Below are 24,730 nucleotides of genomic sequence, written 5' to 3' on the forward strand. Positions count from 1 at the left end.
CCCCTTATTGGGGCAGAACAGCCCTATTGGGTTTATTTAATGGTTAAATGATTCCCTTTTCTCTGTAATAATAAATCAGTACCTGTACTTGATCCCAACTAAGATATAATTACCCCTTATTGGGGCAGAACAGCCCTATTGGGTTTATTTAATGGTTAAATGATTCCCTTTTCTCTGTAATAATAAATCAGTACCTGTACTTGATCCCAACTAAGATATAATTACCCCTTATTGGGGCAGAACAGCCCTATTGGGTTTATTTCATGGTTAAATGATTCCCTTTTCTCTGTAATAATAAAACAGTACCTGTATTTGATCCCAACTAAGATATAATTACCCCTTATTGGGGCAGAACAGCCCTATTGGGTTTATTTAATGGTTAAATGATTCCCTTTTCTCTGTAATAATAAATCAGTACCTGTACTTGATCCCAACTAAGATATAATTACCCCTTATTGGGGGCAAAACAAGCCCATTAGGTTTATTTAATATTTAAATGATTTTTCAAGTTACGAAGATCCAAATTACGGAAAGTTCCCTTATCCGGAAAACCCCAGGTCCCAAGCATTCTGGATTACAGGTCCCATACCTGTATATAGGCATTAAGGTTCATGATGAAACTTGGACATGTGTCTTTTTTCAAACGTACTTACTATGTTACTATTTTAATTAAGAAAAAGATAATTGAATAAGAATTGCAGATCTTATCTGATCTGCTTTGTACTACAAGAAAAATAAAACCTAATATTGGACTGGTTGTTAATGGTCAACTTTAGTAAACAAGGGGTAGAAGAATATATATACCGGGTATGAGGAATATAACTGTAAGCAAGTGTTTCTTAATACAAAGCACATTCTATTGTCAGGAGAAAAAACACCTTTTCAGTCGGCAGGTTGCCTTCCTAGCTCCTCCCCTGGCTACAGGTTGACAAAACCTATCCAACAGGTGGGGGTGGAGGCAGGGCTTGACTCCTCTGCTTTATCCCAGACCTAATAGAATCTCTAAGGCATAAGGAAGTTCAGCAGAAAGCGTAGAGATCATGAGCATATGTGCTCTTAGGGAGCTTTCAGTCTGGGATTCTGAGCTGGTTTAGCTGACAGTGGAGACTCCAAGAACACAGTAGAAGACTATTCTCTCACTGGGCTTGTGGATATATTGACAATTATGTTAAATCCAGAAGCAAGAAGAGTGGCCCGAACGACTGGGCAGCTGAAGAACAGAGTGGAAGAGCTTAAAAATCCCTGGAGGCAGAGCTCCCCCCTCGTCTTTAATTACAATGAAACCGCTCGTCTTGCCACTGATGCCTTGGTGGAACGAGGGGAGAAAGCATATCTCCAGGTGCTTCAGGAAGAAAAAGAACTGCCTTTCCTTTCCACCTTAGATATTGACTTCATCTGCAACAGTGTTGCTATCAATGGGAAAGCCAATCACAGTATTGTTTCTGAGAAGGACCTTGATGGGACGAACTCTATATCAGAAGACCACTGTCCATCTGAGCTGACATCTGGCACCTATTTCCCTTTCATGTCAGACTTCGATGCGCCTGACTTGGAACTTGGCTGGCCCGAAATCCCTCTGGCCACTAAAGCCAGGAAAACAGAAGTTCAAGTTTTCTTCCAGAAGCACAGATCCAACGAGATCAAAGAACTGATACGGTCGCACATAAATATGGCAAAAAGAGTAAGTCATTGGGGTTATTTACAAACTACTCTTTAGGGCTCTGGCACACAGGGAGATTAGTCGCCCGTGACAAATCTCCCTGTTCGCGGGTGACTAATCTCCCCGAGTTGCCATCAGTTGCCATCCCACCGGCGACAATGTAAGTCGCTGGTGTGATAGCACACGCGGCGGCGCGATTTCGGCAAATCGCTGAAAATGCCTCACGAGGCAACTTCGCCGATTTGCCGAAATCGCCTGCGCAGCATGTGCCATCCCACCGGTGACTTACATTGTCGCCGGTGGGATGGCAATTCGGGGAGATTAGTCGCCCGCGAACAGGGAGTTTTGCCGCAGGCGACTAATCTCCCCGTGTGCCAGAGTCCTTAGGGTGAAGACACACAGAGCTACTAGTAGCAGCTACTTGTCACGGCTACAGAAACAGACAATGCTGATCATTTACTGATAACTGTCTCTATGTGTGTTTTACCAGTTCTCTGTATTGTCTATGGCAGGGCATTTTCTGCTGCTGCTGCTACTAAGTAGCTCTGTGTGTCTTCACAATTACATATATATTCCATTTTATATGCATTCTACAGCAACAAAACATGTGTATATTTAGTTTTAATAGATTTGTGCTGTTCTGGTTGAACTGTTTCCATTGTAAATGAATAATTGCCCTAAGCATATTAGGTTCAAATATCGCATTATTAGTGGACATATTGCATGGTCTGAGCCAGATTTGGTTTTGCAATAATAAAAAAACATTTTAAAGTGTATTTAGAATCATATCTGCCAAGTCATATGGAAAACACATGAATGAGGATCAACTGTACAAACAGTATGACAGTTGAAGAATGCCAAGACTCCTCCTAAAACTGGCAGTCTGTTTAGTTACAGACATCCTGATATTCCCGCACTTGGCCTTGGCTTGACCAAAGCAGATCATGCAAGGGTCCCCGGGTTCCCCACACTCATAAACTGCCACTTATGTTCAAAGAGTAATGTTTGTATGTTGTATAGTGACTATAGTAAACAAATAGAGTTTCTTGGAAGGCAGAGAAGTTTGAAAAGCAAGAAAAGAAATAGCACCTTGAGGCAAAGCAACTGCATTTTTTAAAATTCCATTTGTCACAGAACTGAATGACACATAAAAACATGGGTGTGGAACAGCAAGTCCCAGCATGCTTAGCCAAACAGCCAGCAAATGTGCCTGAAGTTGCAATACATCTACTGTCTATAGAATCTGTTGTTATGGTTGTACTTTTCCTATATGTAATAGTAAGTTCAAATGTCTCCTTGACTTTTAGGCTTAGATATGCAAACACTATGGGGCTGATTTACTAATCCATGAATCCGAATGAGAAAAATTTGGATTGGAAAACGAACATTTTGCGACTTTTTCGTATTTATTGTGACTTTTTCGTAGCCGTTATGACTTGCGCGAATTGTCGCGACTTTTTCATAGCCATTACAAATTTCGTGAATTGTCGCGACTTTTTCATAGCCATTATGACTTTCGTGAATTTTCTCGACTTTTGCATAGCCATTACAAATTTCGTGAATTGTCGCGACTTTTTCATAGCCATTACAACTTTCGCGAATTGTCGCGACTTTTTCGTATTGAGCGCGCGAAAAAGTCGCAAAATACCGATCATTACGAAAAAAAACGCATTCGGACGCTTTTCGGACATTCGTGGATTAGTAAATGTGCCCCTATGTTTAGGGCTCATGAACTATCTGGGATTTGACTTGTTACATGGTTTGAGCCATGGATCAACTGGATTTTGCAAGGAAAACAAAAAGTCATATCAAAATACCTTTACAGTGTTTTTGAAAATTGTACCCACCAAGTTACATGGGGTATCTTATAAAATGAGGGGCCAACTGCCCAAGCCAGCATGCCATGACTGCTCCTTACACTTGTATTGGGTTCAGTTGCAGCCAAGGGGACATTCTGCTCCGGACATTCTTCACTTGGCCTTGGCCTCAAAGCAGGTGCTTATTTTTGAATTCTTGGCTTGAAGGCAAATTTTAGCTGTAAATAAAAACATGTGTACGTATGTGTACTGCCAAACAGAGCCTCCTGTAGGCTGCCAGGCAGGCTACATGGGGCTACCAATAGCTAATAACAGCCCATATCTCATACCACTTTTTGCATGTTTGTGTTGCTCTCCAACTCTTTTTGACATTTGAATGTGGCTTAAGGGTAAAAAAGTTGGGGACCCCTGGACTACAGGAAGCCCACTAAAAAACTGGCTTATAGGTTTATGTTCCAGACTGGCACTGTAGTTATGTATGTATATCTTTATTTATAAACTTATATACGCAGTGCTGTACAGTAGAATACATTAATACAAACAGGGGGTTATTAAGATAACAGATAAATACAGGTATAGGACCTGTTATCCAGAATGCTCAGGACCAAGGGTATTCCGGATACCTTAAGTCTACTAAAAAATCAAAAAAACATTAATTAAAACCAATAGGATTGTTTTGCATCCTAAAAGGATTATTTATATCTAAGTTGGGATCAATTACAGGTACTGTTTTATTATTACAGAGAAAAGGGAATCATTTAACCATTAAATAAACCCAATAGGGCTGTTCTGCCCCCAATAAGGGGTAATTATATCTTAGTTGGGATCAAGTACAGGCACTGTTTTATTATTACAGAGAAAAGGGAATCATTTAACCATGAAATAAACCCAATAGGGCTGTTCTGCCCCCAATAAGGGGTAATTATATCTTAGTTGGGATCAAGTACAGGTACTGTTTTATTATTACAGAGAAAAGGGAATCATTTAACCATGAAATAAACCCAATAGGGCTGTTCTGCCCCCAATAAGGGGTAATTATATCTTAGTTGGGATCAAGTACAGGTACTGTTTTATTATTACAGAGAAAAGGGAATCATTTAACCATTAAATAAACCCAATAGGGCTGTTCTGCCCCCAATAAGGGGTAATTATATCTTAGTTGGGATCAAGTACAGGTACTGTTTTATTATTACAGAGAAAAGGGAATCATTTAACCATTAAATAAACCCAATAGGACTGTTCTGCCCCAATAAGGGGTAATTATATCTTAGTTGGGATCAAGTACAAGGTACTGTTTTATTATTACAGAGAAAAAGGAAATCAGTTTTAAAATTCTGAATTATTTCATTAAAATGGAGTCTATGGGAGCTTTCTGGATAAGGGGTTTCCGGATAAGGGATCCCATACCTGTACAAAGTATTACAATAAATACAAATAAATACAAGATACAGTTGCAATAAGTTAAGAGTCAAAGACACAAGAGGATGGAGGTCCCTGCCCCGTAGAGCTTACAATCTATATGGGAGGGTAATTAACAGACACAAATATAAGTGCTGTAGGTCACAGTGGGTGACACAACAATATAAGTGCCAGTTCCCAGATCAGGTGCTGGGCGAGTGCTCCAAAAGAAAGTCTATATTGATGTACAGAGACAGCAGTCAATAAACTAAACAGGACAAAAGAAAAATATGAAAGGTAGCAAAGGCAATAAAATATATATGATAAAGCACTTATAGGCAAACTGTCATTCAGCCCTATTAAAATGCAATTTTAAAAAATGCATAACAGCTCTGACGTACAAATGCAAGTGGGGGTGTGGAACAGCAAGTCCCAGCATGCTCAGCCAAATACCAGGAAAATATGTTTGGAGATGCTTATTCAGCAATAACTGGAAAGGAGAGGCATTGGCTTGTTATAGCTGGTTGTATGAGGCCAATCAAACTTGCAGCCCTCCAGTGGTGACACCCCTTCTGATACTGTATCATGAGGTTGATTAATACTCAGTAAAACTGTTTCCCAGGGCGGGACATGGTTATGCCACAAGTCCAAATGCTCCTACAGAACCAGTCTTAGGTAAAATGGGCCTGTCCAAAATGTCCCCCCACCAAACACTTTTATAGAAGCTTTTATAGAAAACTATCTGCCCTTTCCATACATTCTCCCTAGGTGACAGTTAATACTGGCAACCACAAGTATGTTCCCTTACTGACAGGTCCTGAAGCTATTTGCCGTGTTGACATAAGACTTGGTGGCATGAAGAGATACTATTGAAATGCATTTTGTAATGCATCCCCACACGTGTGTGCCATATTGAGGCTTTCTTGCCATATTGGACAGTACAGGTATGGGACCCATTATCCAGAATGCTCGGGACCTGGGGTTTTCCGGATAAGGTATCTCCATACCTTATGGGGCTGATTTACTAACCCACGAATCCGACCCGAATTGGAAAAGTTCCGACTTGAAAACGAATATTTTGCGACTTTTTCGTATGTTTTGCGATTTTTTCGGATTCTGTACGAATTTTTCGGATCCAATACGATTTTTGCGTAAAAACGCGAGTTTTTCGTATCCATTACGAAAGTTGCGTAAAAAGTCGCGCATTTTGCGTAGCGTTAAAACTTACGCGAAAAGTTGCGCATTTTTCGTGGCGTTAAAACTTAACGCTACGAAAAATGCGCAACTTTTCGCGTAAGTTTTAACGCTACGCAAAATGCGCAACTTTTTACGCAACTTTCGTAATGGATAGGAAAACTCGCGTTTTTACGCAAAAATCGTATTGGATCCGAAAAATTCGTAAAGAATCCGAAAAAATCGCAAAACATACGAAAAAAATCGCAAAGTACCGATCATTACGAAAAAAACGCAATCGGACTCCATTCGACCCGTTCGTGGGTAAGTAAATCAGCCCCTAAGTCTACTAAAAAATAATTTAAAAATTAAATAAACACAATAGGAGTGTTCTGCTTCCCATAAGGATTAATTGTATCTTAGTTGGCATAAAGTAGAAGGTATTATTTTATTATCACAGAAAAAAAGGAAATCATTTTTAAAAATTAGAATTATTTGCTTATACTGGAGTCAATGGGAGATGGCCTTTACGTAATTTGGAACTTTCTGGATAACAAGTTTCCGGATAAGGGATTCCATACCTGTACTTTAGGGACCCCATGATTAGGTCTGCTATGTTTGTACCGTCTGGGGCCCCCTCATGGCTGCCCAGTTGCTATGTAGTTAGTTTTAATATATAGGTATGGGATCCCTTATCCGGAAACCTGTTATCCAGAAAGCTCCGAATTACGGAAAGCGGTCTCCCATAGACTCCATTTGAATCAAATAATTCAGAATTTTAAAACTGATTTCCTATTTCTCTGTAGTAATAAAACAGTACCTTGTAATTGTATTTAATCCTTATTGGACACAAAACAATCCAATTGGGTTTAATTAATGTTTTATTGATTTTTTTAGTAGACTTAAGGTATGGAGATCCAAATTATGGAAAGATCCCTTATCCAGAATACCCTTGGTCCCGAGCATTCTGGATAATGGGTCCTATACCTGTACTTGTCAATTATTGGTTTAGCTTACATGATTTCCATCAGGACCTATACTTGCACAATATACATGAAAGACCTCAATGGCTCCTTTAATTCCAGTTCCTTCGGAATTCCTTTTACCACGTGGCAAAAATGTTTGTTTGCTTTGCTTGCTACAGGTGACCAATCTCCTTTCTTCTCCTTCTAGCAGTTTAAGGCACAGTGATAAAACTGGCAAAGAACACAGAGCTTGCCTGTGTAAACGAGCCTTCTTGATGCTATTTCTTGGCTGGAACCTTCGTTAGTTGGCCATTAAATTGGGAAATTGGGCTGTCAATGCAGAAAGCAAATAAAGCAATTAGGCAAGGCGGGTACAGCCCTACATGTCTATTTAAGAAATTAGGCAACAGTCAATATATTTCCCTTTCCTCACGTGCATCCTTTAATGAGCAATTAGGACTCAGTCCAACTTGCACAATACCATTAGTAAGGGTCCCATATCTCTATGGGAAATTGTAGGGGAACTTTATAGAGTTTCACCATGTATAGGCAATATAACTAGAACAAACTGGTCCACTTCAACATCAAGGTGTATTATACTTATCCAGACCCAGACCATTTCTTTTTACACTTCTAAGCCTCTTTAATTGTCCTGCCTTTACACTGAACTCCAGGAATCCCCATCCTTTACTCATCAGCCACACTCAGAAAGTGTTGGTGAGCCTCACAAGCATGAAAAAAGTTATTTGGGGATGCCAAATAAGGACTGTGATTGGCTATTTGGTAGCCCCATGTGGGCTGCTGGGCTGCAGGAGGTTCTGCTTGGAGTCTCCAAGCCAAAAATGTAAAAATGGCACCTACTTTGACGCCACTGGGAGCAACATCAAAGGGAGTGGTGAGCAACATGTTGCCCCGAGCCACTGGTTGGGGATCACTGCTCTACTCTATGGTCACTGCCTTCAGGTACCCTATGTACTTTGCATTTGGCAACCCTCTAAACATGTCATTCAGTATCATTAGAATGAGTATCAACGTCTGCAATAAATAAATCATGTGTTCATTCAAACAGTGGCGTAAGTATGTATACAGCAGACCCCCATGGTCATGGCCCAGACCCCAGGATCTGCAGTACCACAGTTCACCCTCCCCGGTCCCTCTCCTACTTAAATATAGCAGCCTGGTCAGGGCTGGGAAGTTCAACGCAAGGGGGGGGGGGGGGGGTTGTGGAGGAACTGGTCATGCCAGGGGCCCGCTTAGAAGATTTTTCAGTAGTGGGGCCCAGAGCGACCAAGTTGTGCCACTTCATTCAAATAAAATATATTACACTCCCCAGCCACATTTTTCTCATATAAATCATATTAGACATATAAACCAATTCTTGGCAATAGCCTGACGGGCTGGGAAGTACAGTGTGGGGGGGGGGGGGGGGTGTGGAGGAACTGGTCATGCCAGGGGCCCGCTTAGAAGATTTTTCAGTAGTGGGGCCCAGAGCGACCAAGTTGTGCCACTTCATTCAAATAAAATATATTACACTCCCCAGCCACATTTTTCTCATATAAATCATATTAGACATATAAACCAATTCTTGGCAATAGCCTGACGGGCTGGGAAGTACAGTGCGGGGGGGGGGGGTGAGGAGGGACTGGTCATGCCGGGGGCCCCCTCAAAAGATTTTTCAGTAGGGGTGCCCAGAGCGACCAAGTTGTGCCGCTGAATTCAAATACAATAGTTACATAGTTATAGTTACATAGGGTTGAAAAAAGACCAGAGTCCATCAAGTTCAACCCTTCCAAGAAAATCCAGCACACACAACCTATACCTACCAATCTATACAGTCACATACATAAACTATATATACAGCCACTAATACTAACTGTAGATATTAGTATCACAATAGCCTTGGATATTCTGATTGTTCAAGAACTCATCTAGGCCCCTCTTATAGGCATTAACAATATTAACAATATGTTACACTCCCCAGCCACATTTTTCTCATATAAATCATATTAGACATATAAACCAATTCTTGGCAATAGCCTGACCCAAATATCATAAATGGGAAGGAAAGTGTAGCCTCATCTAATTACACGTGAGACTCTGACACACTTTGTTTATGGTAAAACCCTTGCACTTCCCATATCGTGCATGAATCAGAGTGAAATCCGTGACGCGTGACTGATGCGATACCTGATGGAATCTAGTTTCTTTGCCCAAGGATACATGGGCTTTCAGTTCACCAGAACCAGGATGTGTTTCCTGTAAAGCTCCCTGGGGCACAGCAGAGATATGACATAAACACCCAGTTCCACAGAATTTATATTTAGCTATTGACACAAATTGTTTTGCTGGAGATCACAATGGGATAATATCTTTAAGGCAGTGTGAATGAGAGGGGAATGTACATATAAATATTTGATATGAGATACGGAAACTACATTTATGGTTCAGCCCACAACAATGAATCTCAGTCAAGGAAAAGAATGGGCTTAACCACAAACACACATTGCACGTGATCATAAACATAGACCGGCATACTCTCAACATCCAGCTATTACACGTACTGCAAACACCGGGAAGCACAACATAAAGATATCATCAGCATTATTATTATTATTATTCAGTACACATAATATACCATATACACCCAAATTAAGAAATACAGGCCAAACATCCCCTTATGCAACCATTCTGTGCCCAAGACGTACAACTAAAGATGCCCATACATTATAAGATCCGCTCATTTGTTGAAGCTGCCAGACGAGTAGATCTGTCCCCGATATTCCTATATAAGGTGGCTTGTATTGGCCAAACAATAGGAAAATCAAACCTGCCCAAACAACATATGGCTAATTTTCGGCCAGATATTGGGTGGGTGGGCTATTCAAAGCTGCCAAATCACTCTGAAGGGTTCCAATCGGCTGTTTAAATCCTCCCTGTGTGGCCACCTTAACAGTTTTACCTAACGATTAAGTGTTTCTGTGTCCCTTTCTGTGTTGTACCATGGTGTGTGTACACACGTGTTGCCAGAACAAAGTTTAATCTACCTGGAGGTAGAGTTTGCCAATGTTTGGGGACCTTAAAAATTTCTCGGAAGTGGAGTGACTTCTATTTACATTTCTGTGCCAGGGTCATGGCACTTGGGGCACTTTATTGTTCGCCTGTGGGCAACAATGTGCTGAATGAAAATACCTTTCCATGGCAGAGAATGGAAATCGCTGCAGGCAAAACATCTGAATCTTATAATTGCGTGAGAATGCCTTCAAAGGTATTTTCGCATGACTGCGGGATTCAAATGTTTTACCCATGATGATTGCCGTTTACTGCCAAGGAAGGCATTTTTAGGCAAAAAGTTCCCATGGGTGCCATAGCATTTAAATGGTATGATATGTGGCCACCATGGGTGTATGTGGCCACCAGAACTTTGGATTTATGGTGAGTACAACTGTACTCACCATAAATCCAAAGTACTGGTGGCCACATACACCCATGGTGGCCATATACACCCATGATGAACATGTAAAATGTTCCAGGGGTTCTGCTGGGAGACAGCTTTGGCAGGCTACCTGATAACTGGAATATGGGAGCAGATACTGTAGCTGTAACACATCCTAGCCCAAGTTATAGTGAAATCTCTAGATACCACCATCTCCCTCACTTTCTCTCTCTCTCTGTATTGCAGGTCATTGCTGTAGTAATGGATCTATTCACAGACGTGGATATTTTATGTGATCTCGTTGAAGCTGCCAACAAACGGCGAGTGCCCGTGTACCTCCTGCTTGATGAACAGAACCTTGGGCATTTTATCGACATGTATGAAAAGCTAGGGTTCAACAAAACTTCCTTAGAAGTAAGAATTCCTGTGGCTTTGGCGTTTGTTATCTTTACTTGCCTTTCTGATTTTATTATTATTATTAACATTTATTTATAAAGCGCCAACATATTCCGCAGCGCTGTACAATAGGTGGGATTTGCAGAGTCCATCAAGTTCAGCCCTTCCAAGTGAACCCTGCATACACAACCCTGTTCAATATGGAAACAAAGCCTATGTCATTTGAAGTTATACAGTATTCTTCCAAATGTCTAGTTATGTACTAGTCAGATGTTGGCTTTTTGATTAGTCATTAGACCTTTAGTTTCTGATTGGTCACAAGACCTGCTCCTTGATTGCTAGGGGTTACTAGAACTAGAGCAGATTTTGCATCTGTTAATTTGATAAGCCATTAAAGGTAAATGTCAGACTGACTGACTGACATTCAAACATTAAATTACGAAGGGATAATAGAAAGAGGAAAGTTGGAAACTTTTCCAAACTGTTGCTCTCGATTTGCAATCCAGTTTTCGGAAGGGCTGTCTGGGCCAAAACTGTCTGCCTGGTTTCCTAATTTGGAAAACCAGGCAGACTTTCATAGATTGATGCGGATATTGGCCAATTACTGACCGTGCATTATAGCTGCACCCTGTGATGTCACTGTCTCACCCTATGATGTCACCACCTGTCCCTCTGCCTGGCTTTAGGCAGGAGGAAATGTAAAGGCAACCCTACCCTTAGTACTCTCAGCATTTGAGTTCAGTGTCATGTGTCTGGGCAGGGTCAGACTTGGGGGTGCAGGGCCCACCGGGGCTTCTGCCTCAGGGGCCCCTGCACCCCCCCACCCCCGACCCCACAGAGGCCCCCAACACCATCTGACCCCCTCCCCCAAACGCTCCTAAAAGACACTTACCTACGGCGCGTCGGGGGGAGAGAGATAGTGGATCACGGGAGCACCCTGGTGGGGATCGGATTTGGGCTGCCGGGGCCCACCGGGTTTTTTCCCGGTACACCGGCAGCCCAGTCTGACACTGTGTCTGGGTGTGGATTAGGCACATGTACCGAGTGTAGGATGTGGCTAAAATCCAAGATAACATTGAGCCACCATCTGCCAACTAAGGGACCCTCATTAAGCTCACTTTCAAATTAAAGCTGTATCTCCAGGAAGAAACAACACATTAAACATGGCTTAATCAGCCTGTAGGATAACTTCTTGGAAAAAATATCTGACCTTTAAAATGCTTTGGCTTATACAAGTTCTTAAGAACATGTTTGGCCCAAAACAACCAAAAATCCCTTTAGCAAATGACCCAGCCTGGGTGACCTTATCTGTGCCTTGGCTGAACACCTAGCTCCCAGAGAGATCCTATGGCAGATAATGTGATTATTAACATGAACAAATGATCTGCACTTATATAACCCCTAAGCAAATACAGTCTTTTATTTTAATTAATAGGGCTTTACATGGAAACCGCTGTTGACACAATAAGCTTTAAATGAAGTCACTCAGCAAAATGAAGGGTTTTATAGGGAGTCGGTCATCAGAAATTGAGTTTTATTTTATTTTACTAGGTAACCATGCAATACACAAGAATCTGGGCAGGGTCATTGACTCGCTAAGTAGCACAGACTGTCTAGGGTATTATTACAATAAAGTAACACCTAAGTGTTTGTATGCATTTAGATATAACAGGGCTCATTTACAAATGCAGTTAAATTGTTGTTGCTTTTTAATGCCACTCGTAGGGGCTATTCTGAGACTATTTGCAATTGGTCTTCATTTTTATTATTGGTAGTTTTGTTAACTATTTTACTTTTTGTTCCGCAGCTCTCCAGTTTGGAATTTCAGCAGTAAACTAGTTGCTAGGGTCCAGTTTACCTTAAGGTCCCCATACACTATAAGATCCGCTCGCTTGGCGATGTCGCCAAGCGAGCGGATCTTCACCCGATATCCCCACCTACGGGTGGGCGATATCGGGTAGCATGTGGTTTTAAAAAAAAATAATCTGATCGTTTGGCCCTGGAGCCAAACGATCGGATTACATTTGCGGCCATGGGGCAGTCGGTTCCGACTGGATTTTCTAACCTGGCCGATCAATATCTGGCCAATTTCAGGCCAGATATCGGTCGGCCAGGCCGCTCCTTTCTGCCCATACACGGGTCGATTAGCTGCCGAATCGGTCCAAGGGACCGATATCGGCAGCTTCTATCGGCCCGTGTATGGGGACCTTTAGTAACCAGGGAGTGATTTGAGCGAGAGACTGATATATGAATAGTAGATGGGCTGAATAGAAAGATAAGTAATAAAAAGAAACAATAAACCTGTAGCCTCACAGAGCAATAGTTTTTTGGCTGCTGGGGGTCAGTGACCCCCATTTGAAAGCTTGAAAAGAGACAAATAATTTAACTAAATAATTAAACTATAAAAAATGAAGACTGATTGAAAAGTTGCTTAGAATTGGCCATTCTATTACATATTAAAATGTAACTAAGGTGAGCCACCTTAGCTGCAGATCTAAAATAAGTAATAAAGGCAATCTAGGTAGATAACCCTATATACTTATCCTTGCTGTTACACATTAACCTTACGGTGTTATTATCTACTGATAACAGCCACCATTATAGAATCATATAGTGGAAAGGGAGGTTAATGGCTATATGGTATACAGGATATGAAGGTATATTTACACCGCCCTGAGAAACGTGCCAGTGACGGTGGTGCTTTATGTCTAATCAGTGTGATATATGCATTAAATCTAATCTAGGGAGGTGTGAGAAGTCATATGTTTAAATAAAGGCACACACCTACATGCATGGAAATCCGTTCTGCTAAACTAATAACTAGTCATTCTAAATTTGGTCTATGTGGCCTCCTTTACATATTTCTGTATGCCCCACACCTAGGCCAACCAGCTGCTTGCATACTCCCCTCATCTGCATTGTACAATTTTACAATATAGAAAAGTACACACGAGCCATAGGATTAAAGTTCACCTTCAGATTAACTTTTAGCATGATGTAGAGCAGGGATCCCCAACCTTACTCGTGAGCCACAGTCAAATGTAAAAAGACTTGGGGAGCAACACAAGCACCATAAAAGTTCATGAAGGAGCCAAATAAGGGCTGTGATTGGCTATTAGGCAGCCTCTATGCACCCTATCAGCTTACAGGGGGCTTTATTTGGTAGGAAATCTTGTTTTTATTCAACAAAAACTTGCCCCCAAGTCAGAAATTCAAAAATAACTCCCTGGTTTGGGGGCACTGAGAGCAACATCCAAGGGGTTGGGGAGCAGCATGTTGCCCCTGAGCTGCTGGTTGGGGATCACTGATGTAGAGAGTGCTTTTCTGTAATAATTAGCATCTGGTTTTAATTTCTTATTACAGGTATAGAACCCATTATACAGAATGCTCGGGACCAAGGGTATTCCGGATAAGGGATCTTTCTGTAATTTGGATCTCCATACCTTAAGTCTACTAAAAAATCAATAAAACATTAATTAAACCCAATAGGATTGTTTCGCATCCAATAAGGATTATTTACATCTTAGTTGGGATCAAGTTGGGACAGTGGTACTGGTTTATTACTACAGAGAAAAAGTAAATAAGTTTTAAAATTCTGAATTATTTGATTAAAATGGAGCCTATAGGAGACAGGCATTCCATAATTCGGAGCTTTCTGAATAATGGGTTTCCAGATAAGGTATCCCATACCTGTATTTGTGGGTTTTAAGTTATTCAACAGCTCTACAGTTTGGAATTTCACAAGCTTTCTGGTTGCTAGGGTCAGAATTACTTTAGCAACCAGGCACTGATTAAAATGAGAGGCTGGAATATGAATAGGAGAGGTAGGGTTGACAAATAGGGGATCGCCATGTCATAGCCCCACCCCCGTGATGGCGCAGCCCACCTCCCTGCCTGGAGTTCCCAGTTAGGAGAGGTGGAAACCCTAAGGAGAGGGCTTTAATAAAGATGAGTAATAAGACGTAGCAATAACAATAAAATTGTAGCCTCATAGAGCATTAGATTTTTGTATGTTGGGGTAAATGACCCCCATCTGAAAAATGAAGACCAGTTGAAAAGTTACTTAGAATTAGCTATTCTATAACATACTAAAAGTTAACTTAAAGATGAACCACCCACCCCTTTAAGTGCCATGTGGTCCTTGTCCCATAGAGCTTACACTTTAAATGGGTGGGTCACTGTGAATTTTTGAGGCAGTTTCACAAAAAAAATCACTCATCACTAGTTGCTATGGATTACCTTACAGATGTGGTGGATGAACTATATATTTTTTTTTTTTTGGCACAAAATATTGTATAGATATTTCTGACTATTTGTGGTGCTTCTAAGCCATTACAGTTACCCATCACCCTGGTAGAGAATTCAGCTATGGGTATAGGATCTGTTATCTGGAAACCAGTTATCTAGAAAGTTCCAAATTATGAAAAGACTAAATGATTCCCTTTTCTCTGTAATAATAAAACAGTACCTGTACTTGATCCCAACTAAGATATAATTACCCCTTATTGGGGGCAGAACAGCCCTATTGGGTTTATTTCATGGTTAAATGATTCCCTTTTCTCTGTAATAATAAAACAGTACCTGTACTTGATCCCAACTAAGATATAATTACCCCTTATTGGGGGCAGAACAGCCCTATTGGGTTTATTTAATGGTTAAATGATTCCCTTTTCTCTGTAATAATAAAACAGTACCTGTACTTGATCCCAACTAAGATATAATTACCCCTTATTGGGGGCAGAACAGCCCTATTGGGTTTATTTCATGGTTAAATGATTCCCTTTTCTCTGTAATAATAAAACAGTACCTGTACTTGATCCCAACTAAGATATAATTACCCCTTATTGGGGGCAGAACAGCCCTATTGGGTTTATTTCATGGTTAAATGATTCCCTTTTCTCTGTAATAATAAAACAGTACCTGTACTTGATCCCAACTAAGATATAATTACCCCTTATTGGGGCAGAACAGCCCTATTGGGTTTATTTAATGGTTAAATGATTCCCTTTTCTCTGTAATAATAAAACAGTACCTGTACTTGATCCCAACTAAGATATAATTACCCCTTATTGGGGGCAGAACAGCCCTATTGGGTTTATTTCATGGTTAAATGATTCCCTTTTCTCTGTAATAATAAAACAGTACCTGTACTTGATCCCAACTAAGATATAATTACCCCTTATTGGGGGCAGAACAGCCCTATTGGGTTTATTTCATGGTTAAATGATTCCCTTTTCTCTGTAATAATAAAACAGTACCTGTACTTGATCCCAACTAAGATATAATTACCCCTTATTGGGGGCAGAACAGCCCTATTGGGTTTATTTCATGGTTAAATGATTCCCTTTTCTCTGTAATAATAAAACAGTACCTGTACTTGATCCCAACTAAGATATAATTACCCCTTATTGGGGGCAGAACAACCCTATTGGGTTTATTTCATGGTTAAATGATTCCCTTTTCTCTGTAATAATAAAACAGTACCTGTACTTGATCCCAACTAAGATATAATTAATCCTTATTGGGGGCAAAACAATCTTACTGGGTTTATTTAATGTTTAATTTATTTTTTAGTAGACCTAATGTATGCTGAGTCAAATTACGGAAAGACTCCTTATCCAGAAAACCCCAGGTACCGAAAAATTTGGATAACAGGTCCCATACCTGTATATGTGTTAATTCTGTGGAACAACCAGGAAGCCTAAGCACCTACTGAAACATTACCGGATATGGTGGCTTCCATCCTCTGTATTTCCCAAAGAGCTACATAGAAAGGTGGAAGACCTGAGCTGGGGTGGCCAAGTGATGCCATTTGGGAGGGGGTAGACAGGCCTGAAGTGAAGGCAGTGGACTGGGTAGTGGGTGGTTTGGTTCCCCTTTACAAGTTTGTTAGCACGTAAAACAAGGAGGCAACATTTCAGTAAAAGAAATATTTCTTTCTTCAGGGACATATAAACCAGTGCTGAAATGATGTGTGTGATTACACAGACTGGGTGTGACCGTCCCATAGCTTACATGTTGACATGAATAGAGGATGGACATTGTCCGTACAATTCCACAAGCTTGCTGAAATAGTGACCAGATCTTGGGAAAACAATCTAAGGAGCCATATTAGCACTTCAAAGACAGGGAACAATGGACTGATACAAAAGCTGTAAGGTATTAGGAGTGTCCTGCAAGGGCTTGTGTTATTTATGCCTAAGGTCAGGCGAGTCACACACCTATTGACTCACTAATGGCCCTTCCTTTTCCTACCTGTAATGTTGGACACCTATCAAGCAGGAAACCACCTAAAGAATTACATAGGTAGGTAGCAACTGGCAGGTCCCTCAGCTTCACTTGAAAATCCAAACATCCCATGAATATAAAAGGGCTCTAGGTGTATCAGTGTTTAGTACGCACATACCAAGTCTCTCTATTGTCAGATACTTTGCTGCACCAAAACTTTTCTTTTTTTTTTAATCCCAGTCTTATGCAATACAATAGAAACTTGGGTTCATAACTATGTCATATAAAGACGTCAACTAACTCTAGGGGAACAGTAAGTTAATAACACAGTCCTTGCAGCTTTTCTGTTAGAGACACATGGGGTGTCATTTGTTGCAGGGTGTGACTCTACAGCATCTGTACTCTCATTAAGGGGTGATTAAGTGGCTTCGCTGAGCTCATAAGGCATGGTTAGATGCCTGACACTGTTTCTTCATTTTTCCTTAATGAAATACTGACGGAACTTTGTGCTATTTCTTTATGATTTTCCATTTGTAGGTTCTGCTCTGTAAAATACCCCAACTGCTTTCAGCTTCTCTATCCTTTCTTTTTCCCACCCATAACCTCCAGAAGGTTCATAATCTCATTACAAGGATACACCAAGGGCCATTCCTTTTGGACAAGGAGTGTGACCTGATATGACTAAAGGTGAAGAAAGTTTTCCAGCACTTAGTTTGCCTTTAAAAATAATTTTTACAAAAAATGAGGTGTTAGTACCACACTTTGGCCAAAATATGTAAGCTCACGTGCCACGTCAAGGCCCCTCATTATACGTGAGTCCTACACTGTCTAATGACTTTGAGTCTGTGATGCAATTAAAATAAAGTCCCCCAGAAAGCAATGTGACTGAGTATTAAGACCCACTGCACCTACCTTCAGCTCAAAAAGGCTCTAGTGAAAAAGCAGGGAGCTTTTAAGCCCCAGCTCATTAGTACACACATGAAAGTGATTCATTGATTTAAGGCTACATAGCAGCTAGAAGCAAAATTTGGCTACAATTTGTACACAAAACACAGAAAGAAATCGCCAGCGCTCGGTCTAACCCACTAAAGGTGGCCATACACGTTATGATCCGCTCACTTGGCGACCTACAGGCGGGCGATATAGGGTAAATTTAGTCTAATTCGGTCGAATTAGAACGCCGGTAATAGTAAATGCCTATTAGAACGCCGTAACAGTCAGTTCGAATACATTTTTTAACCTGCCCAATTTATAACTGGCCGATTTCAGGTCAGATGTCGGTCAGGCCCGTCGTTTGTGCCCCTACACGGGCCGATAAGCTGCCGAATTGGTCTAATGGACCGATATCGGCAGCTACAATCGGCTTGTGTATGGGGACCTTAAGGTATGGTTAGACAAAGACTTTGGGTAATTGAGATTATAAGAGTAGTTGTCCAAAAAAGAACTATGCTGTGCCCAGAGACCAACAACTGGATCAAACTACGAAACAAGGACCACATCAACACAACCATATGGTTATCAGGCGATGGATGGATTTTCAAACTGATCCCTTTTCTCTGTAATAATAAAACAGTACCTGTACTTGATCCCAACTAAGATATAATTACCCCTTATTGGGGGCAGAACAGCCCTATTGGGTTTATTTCATGGTTAAATGATTCCCTTTTCTCTGTAATAATAAAACAGTACCTGTACTTGATCCCAACTAAGATATAATTACCCCTTATTGGGGGCAGAACAGCCCTATTGGGTTTATTTAATGGTTAAATGATTCCCTTTTCTCTGTAATAATAAAACAGTACCTGTACTTGATCCCAACTAAGATATAATTACCCCTTATTGGGGGCAGAACAGCCCTATTGGGTTTATTTCATGGTTAAATGATTCCCTTTTCTCTGTAATAATAAAACAGTACCTGTACTTGATCCCAACTAAGATATAATTACCCCTTATTGGGGGCAGAACAGCCCTATTGGGTTTATTTAATGGTTAAATGATTTCCCCTTTCTCTGTCATAATAAAACAGTACCTGTACTTGATCCCAACTAAGATATAATTACCCCTTATTGGGGGCAGAACAGCCCTATTGGGTTTATTTAATGGTTAAATGATTCCCTTTTCTCTGTAATAATAAAACAGTACCTGTACTTGATCCCAACTAATATAATTACCCCTTATAGGGGGCAAAACATATATTACTTTGTCCCATATAAAGTGTTACTGTGGCCATCTTGCCCTACTGTCGACGTTTTGTCCTACTGCACCTATTATCCACACTCTTCCTGCCAATAGTTGCTGGCCCTATACACCAAGCTCTGGGAAGTCACCCTTATCTGGACCCCCTAAACACAGCAGATACTTCTAATAACCCTCTGATTAAAAGAGTGGCACCTTAATGCTGCTCCACTCAGGATGGGTGGGAAAATGTATTCTGGCAATTACGAAATAAGCTGCATATTTTTACATAATATTTACACAATATAAATACAGGTTTTAAAATCTATTTTAAGATTTTATTATAACAGTGTGTAATAAGGAGATGTTGGTGTTGCTATTTGTGCGCTTTATGTCTGGACTGAAAAGGACAAGTGACAAAAGGCACAGGTTCCATATGGCTAAAGAGCAACCTGCTCTGCAGAGTAAAAGGGACCCACCTATGCTGTGAATTATTTAGCTTTGCTACAGGCGCTGCCTACAGACACAAAGGCCTTTATTTCTCAAGGCACCCGTGCTCCAACTGTCAGACGGATAATTGTCCCTCGCTGCCATGTTTTTGGCTTAAGGTGCCAACCTCTTAACAGATTAGAATTGGGCAAAATAGTTCTCCCACATTAGCACTGCTATTAAAGTGTTCCAGTGTTTTAGCTCCTATCATTCTCAACCTGTGCCAGGTGATCCCTGCGGTGCCCAATAAGAATGGAGATGTGCCTGAATTAAAATCATTAACATATACTGTATTTCATTGATTTCAGAATATGAAAATCCGGACTGTTACCGGGGACACGTATTGTACTAAATCAGGAAAGAAGTTTACTGGCCAGTGCATGGAGAAATTTTTAATGACGGACTGTGAACATGTGTTTGCTGGATCGTACAGGTAAGCTGTAGGTTATATAGGAGATATGAATGTTTATCATCAGTAATGTTTAGGATGGAGCCCCATTTGTGGCCCTTGCAGAGAAAACTGCCGCATCTGCAAAGATAGGGTATGCAGTAGCCATGTTGGCAAGCCTCTGTAACATCATTGTTGGTGTCACCGGAAGTGTGGTTTGCCTATCCAAAGCTCAGCTCTTGCACAGCCTTGAGTGAGCAATACTATTAGGGTGCTACTGACAGTTCTGCATGGCAAATAGGGTTGTCACCTTTTTATGGGCAGAGCATCTGGACAAGGGGCCAAGACTGTGACACAATTAGGCAAAATTATGATGTTAAGGGACAAACCGGTGATGTTGGGGTGAGTTTATGATGTGTGTTAATCAGAGCAGGTTCCTATCTGGTTCAGAGGTGGTGCTGCCATGATGCCTCAGGCAGCAGCACCCTGCTAGCAACCAGGGGCGGTAAAAAGCCTCTCCTGGTAAAAGCAAGAACTAAAATTCAGGTTTTTTTTGCACAAGCGATGCAGCCCCCCCAACCTGCTTGGACGTGAAAAAAACTATTCGCAGAGAGGGGGCGGCATTCACTAACCTGCTTAAGGCAGCACTTACCACCGAAACGCCCCTAAACTAGAGATCAAACTTCTGATATCTGCACAGCCAGTTTTAAACCAGAAAAACTATGTAAAAAACAGACTGTCTGGTTGAAAACTGGCACAACCATAATGGCCAAATGGACCAGAGAGTAAAGACTTAGGAGAAAGCTGACACTGGTAACAGACACTGGTCTAATAGCGTGATATCTTGAAGGGTCAGAAGTACAGGCATAGGTCAGGTCTGTCCTGTGTGCACAGTCACCTGATACTGGGACATGGGGCATATATTAGGCACATATGTGGTGCTCTATCTGACGGGAAAAACAAGCGACAGATATCGGTCGGATAGGCCCGTTGGAGGGCCCCATACATGGGCAGATAAGTTGCCAAATTGGTCTGAAGGGTCCAGCTTAAATCTGCTCCTGTATGGACACCTTAATTCAAGGCATCTGATAGATGACAGGATGTCTGCTGTGCTAGTGGAGAGGGGGGAACCTTGTTCATGTGGGACAATCAAAACTACTGTTTACAGAACACAAGGCCTAAAAAATGATGTGTCACCTTAAAAATGATGTGTCACCTTAAAAAAATGCAACCGTCACCTTTAGTAAAATGTAATATAAAAACACTCAAATTATGAATCATATATTAGACAACTTAAACAAGGGACTCTTGAGCCACTGGCCAATAGCAGACTATAGCAGTATATGTTGAAGGATAAAACTTGCATCTCTTTTGGGTCAGCTACATCTGATAGAAACAAATCAAAAGGCAAACATTATACATCATAGTAATGGCCATTTATTGGGCCCATGTGTGTCAGTAGAATGTCCAGTGTGACTTTATATAATGTAGCTAGCCATTCTACAGCAGTGTGGGCACTAGGGGAGCTGCATTATGGCAGCCCTGGTGAAATTGGCATTTTAAAAATAAAGGGCCTACTCCTGGGATCATAGGATTCACAGTGCACACAAAGAAGCCAAGGCACACATACATGCTAGGACATATCAGCCAATTAATGGATAGATTTCTGTCTTTTGCTTCCACACTACTTTCTGTTACAGTTAGAGCTGCATTATTTCCTGTCAGGTGATCTCTGGGGGAGTGCACAGCTGTATTACTTCCTGTCAGCTGATCTCTGAGGGAGCACACAGCCCATCATTAAATGGTGGTTCAAGGGAAAGGATGTAAAAGGACAATATTTACTGATATATATATTCCAGTTTGGCAAAATTCTTTAATAGGTCACTTAACATATAATAAACTATCTGTTGGTTAAGTATTCTGGGGGTATAGTTTGCCTTTAATATTTTTCTCTCTTTTTTCAGTTTCAGTTGGCTTTCAAGTCACGTGCACAGCAACATGGTTACTTACTTCAAAGGAAATATAGTTGAAGAGTTTGACAGAGAATTCAGATGTCTATACGCGGATTCACTGGAAGTCGATTATTTTAATAACTCGGAAAATGAAAACAGGTCTTTCATACAAGGCATCTCACGGAACCGATGGGCACCTTTAAAAACCCCGCCCTTGCCTCTGCCCATTTTTGGGCACTCAACTCCTTCCAACAGCGACTCCAGCACTGACAGTCAATCAAGCGTCAAGACCCCTCCATTTTCCAAGAACCAGGCCAACACCATCATTCACGAAGGGAGGGTAATAGGTTCCAGTCACGTCATTAAAAAGGAAAATGATCAAAGTAAGCCGATAGTAGAAAACTTAACAGAACGCAGACAGTCGGATCCTGAACCCGACATGAAAAATCTTCACATTATGCAGAAGTCACCCCTCTCAAGGTCTTCTCCTGTTCTTAATGACAAAAGCCACCTACCGCCCAGTCCTCAATATATAGGTAGGTTTGGCGGCTTACAGAACAAGGCGTTGCAACCTGAAAACAAGGTGACACCCAGAATGAAAAGCGATATAGCTCTGAATAAGGTTCTGAATGGTGTCGGCATGGACAGTAGGAAGGATGGCGAAATCCTGACAAATGGGAAACATGATACACCAGCTATTGCCTCCAAACGAATGACACTTGGACATAGTAAACTTGAACTCATCACACAGTATAATAACATGGCAAAGAAGGTTTTTAGTCGCTTTGAAAAATAAATCATTTTCCCATTTTGTTTGGAGTACAGGTGCAAGTCTATGCAAGATAAAGACTTCTAACCATGCATAGATAGACCACAGACGTAATATAGACCACAAACATGAAAAATATGAAAATGATTTTGCTTTGTGTTATAACAAACAACGTCAAGAATGTAAGCTGTCATCTGTTTTCATGCTAATTTATCATTTTTGCACAAAAACTTTTACACGGAGACAGGGCCAATACAACCTCTGGATAAAATCTGTTACCTACCAGCTGCTAAAGAACTGAAAGACCCAATAGAAACTAAGGGTAAAAAAATATGCTAAAACATAAACACTGGAAATTGTTGCATGGACATTATGGGTGCATAAAAAGCTTTCTCTGCGGAGAAACCAGATTCACAGACTATTTTTTCAGAATATTTTTGGGGTTCGCAGAATGTGACAATTAAATTGTGAACACAGATTTACTCTGGATTTGTTTGATAACAGAGGCAATAAAATAAAGTTGTACATAGATTCTAAAAAAATAAAGTAATCAAATTATTAAATGAAAGTCAACAGCATCGCTAGAAGCCACTGGGCCCCATAGGAAATTTATTTTGCCCCCCTTAATTTTAGGAATCAGACATTAATATTATTAAGGAATAACCATCAGCAAATCTTCTTGTCTGGGTTTATCAACTGATCTTGAACCGTACTGAGTCACATCCCAATTACTGACTTGACTTCCAAAAGTACGGTCATCAGGCCTGGATTTGTGGAAAGGCCACAAAGGCTCGGGCCTAGGGCGGCACAATTTGGGGGGGGCATGCCGCCCCGCCACACCAAAATATTTAAAGTTTTTCTTTTATATGGAGCAATGGGGACCTCTCCCCACTGCTATGTATGCAATTGAAAAGACCTGCGCATGCGTAATCACCAGTCGCATTGGGGGGGGGTGCGCGCATGCGCTGGGGGGGGGCGACAGACAGGGGGTGGCCTCGGGGCGCCCGGCTTACAAATCCGGCCCTGGCGGTCATGTTAGATGGTATCTGAGTGCTCTTCTGCAGGATAATATTGGTCAGATATTGTTAAAAATGACCCATGTTTCACTTGATGGCCCGCTTTTGTCCAGGATTATTCTGGCCTGCAGAGTTCAGTGTGCTAGACCCACTGGTAACACTGAGCTTATATGTTAGTGATACTGACATTATTATTAAGGACATGTCAGCCTAAGATGATCAGAGTTTACCAAATTTTACCAAAATGAGTGTATTTTTAGTAAACAAGCCAGGGTCGAAGTAGCTTATCAGAAGGTCTCTAAGTGGGTTAGTGGGCTCCAGCCTAGGACAATTACCATCATCCTTTTTACATCAAGGCCATTCTTGTTTTCATCATGGGCCTATACACAAACCTATATCATTTGGCACTGTCTATATCAAATTGCTGTGACAGTGGGCCCAGTGTCAGGTTATATGCCGCCATTCCTTGATGCAGAGAGTTCGGTTATCACGTCTCAAATTTGTAGTCATCTGAGAATTATAGAAAAGAACTTCCAAAGAGCTGGTATATTGTAAGCACCAAAACCTTTACTCAATCAGAGAAACTAAGGGTAAAAAAATATGATGAAACTTATACACTGTTGCAAGATATATGTTGGACATTATGAGTGCATAAAAAGCTTTCTCTGCTGAGACATCTTTGAAACCAGATTCACAGATTTTTTTGTTTTGCAATATTTTTGGGGTTCACAGAATGTGACTGAGATAATAAAATAAAAAATTGTTTGTGAGCATGGATTTACACTGGATTTGTTTGATAACAGAGACAAAGAAATAAAGCTGTATATTTTCTAAACAAAACTCAGTAATCAAATTATTAAATAAAAGGTAA

At 40.9% G+C, this 24,730-nt stretch overlaps 1 protein-coding gene across 2 annotated transcripts; it reads left to right on the plus strand.

The window, feature by feature from the left end:
* Window positions 1–954: 954 nt before the first annotated feature.
* fam83c (family with sequence similarity 83 member C) lies at window positions 955–24,699 on the plus strand. 2 transcript variants are annotated; one of them, NM_001045662.1, is given in 5 exon segments: window positions 965–1,681; window positions 10,693–10,860; window positions 20,043–20,167; window positions 22,087–23,349; window positions 24,665–24,691. In NM_001045662.1, coding segments are annotated over 4 exon segments (1,593 nt in total). In that variant the 5' UTR covers window positions 965–1,165; the 3' UTR covers window positions 22,871–23,349; window positions 24,665–24,691.
* The last annotated feature ends 31 nt before the right edge of the window (window positions 24,700–24,730 follow it).

The sequence above is a fragment of the Xenopus tropicalis genome, chromosome 10, assembly GCF_000004195.4.
Source record: "Xenopus tropicalis strain Nigerian chromosome 10, UCB_Xtro_10.0, whole genome shotgun sequence".
Lineage (NCBI taxonomy): Eukaryota > Metazoa > Chordata > Amphibia > Anura > Pipidae > Xenopus > Xenopus tropicalis.

What these genes read in the sequence shown, in the direction of transcription:
- fam83c (XM_031894154.1), top strand. Translation starts at nt 1,166, where the DNA reads ATGTTAAATCCAGAAGCAAGAAGAGTGGCCCGAACGACTGGGCAGCTG. An exon ending in ACATAAATATGGCAAAAAGA is followed by an intron (nt 1,682 to 10,692) that starts GTAAGTCATTGG and finishes TCTGTATTGCAG; the next exon opens with GTCATTGCTGTAGTAATGGA. An exon ending in TCAACAAAACTTCCTTAGAA is followed by an intron (nt 10,861 to 20,042) that starts GTAAGAATTCCT and finishes CATTGATTTCAG; the next exon opens with AATATGAAAATCCGGACTGT.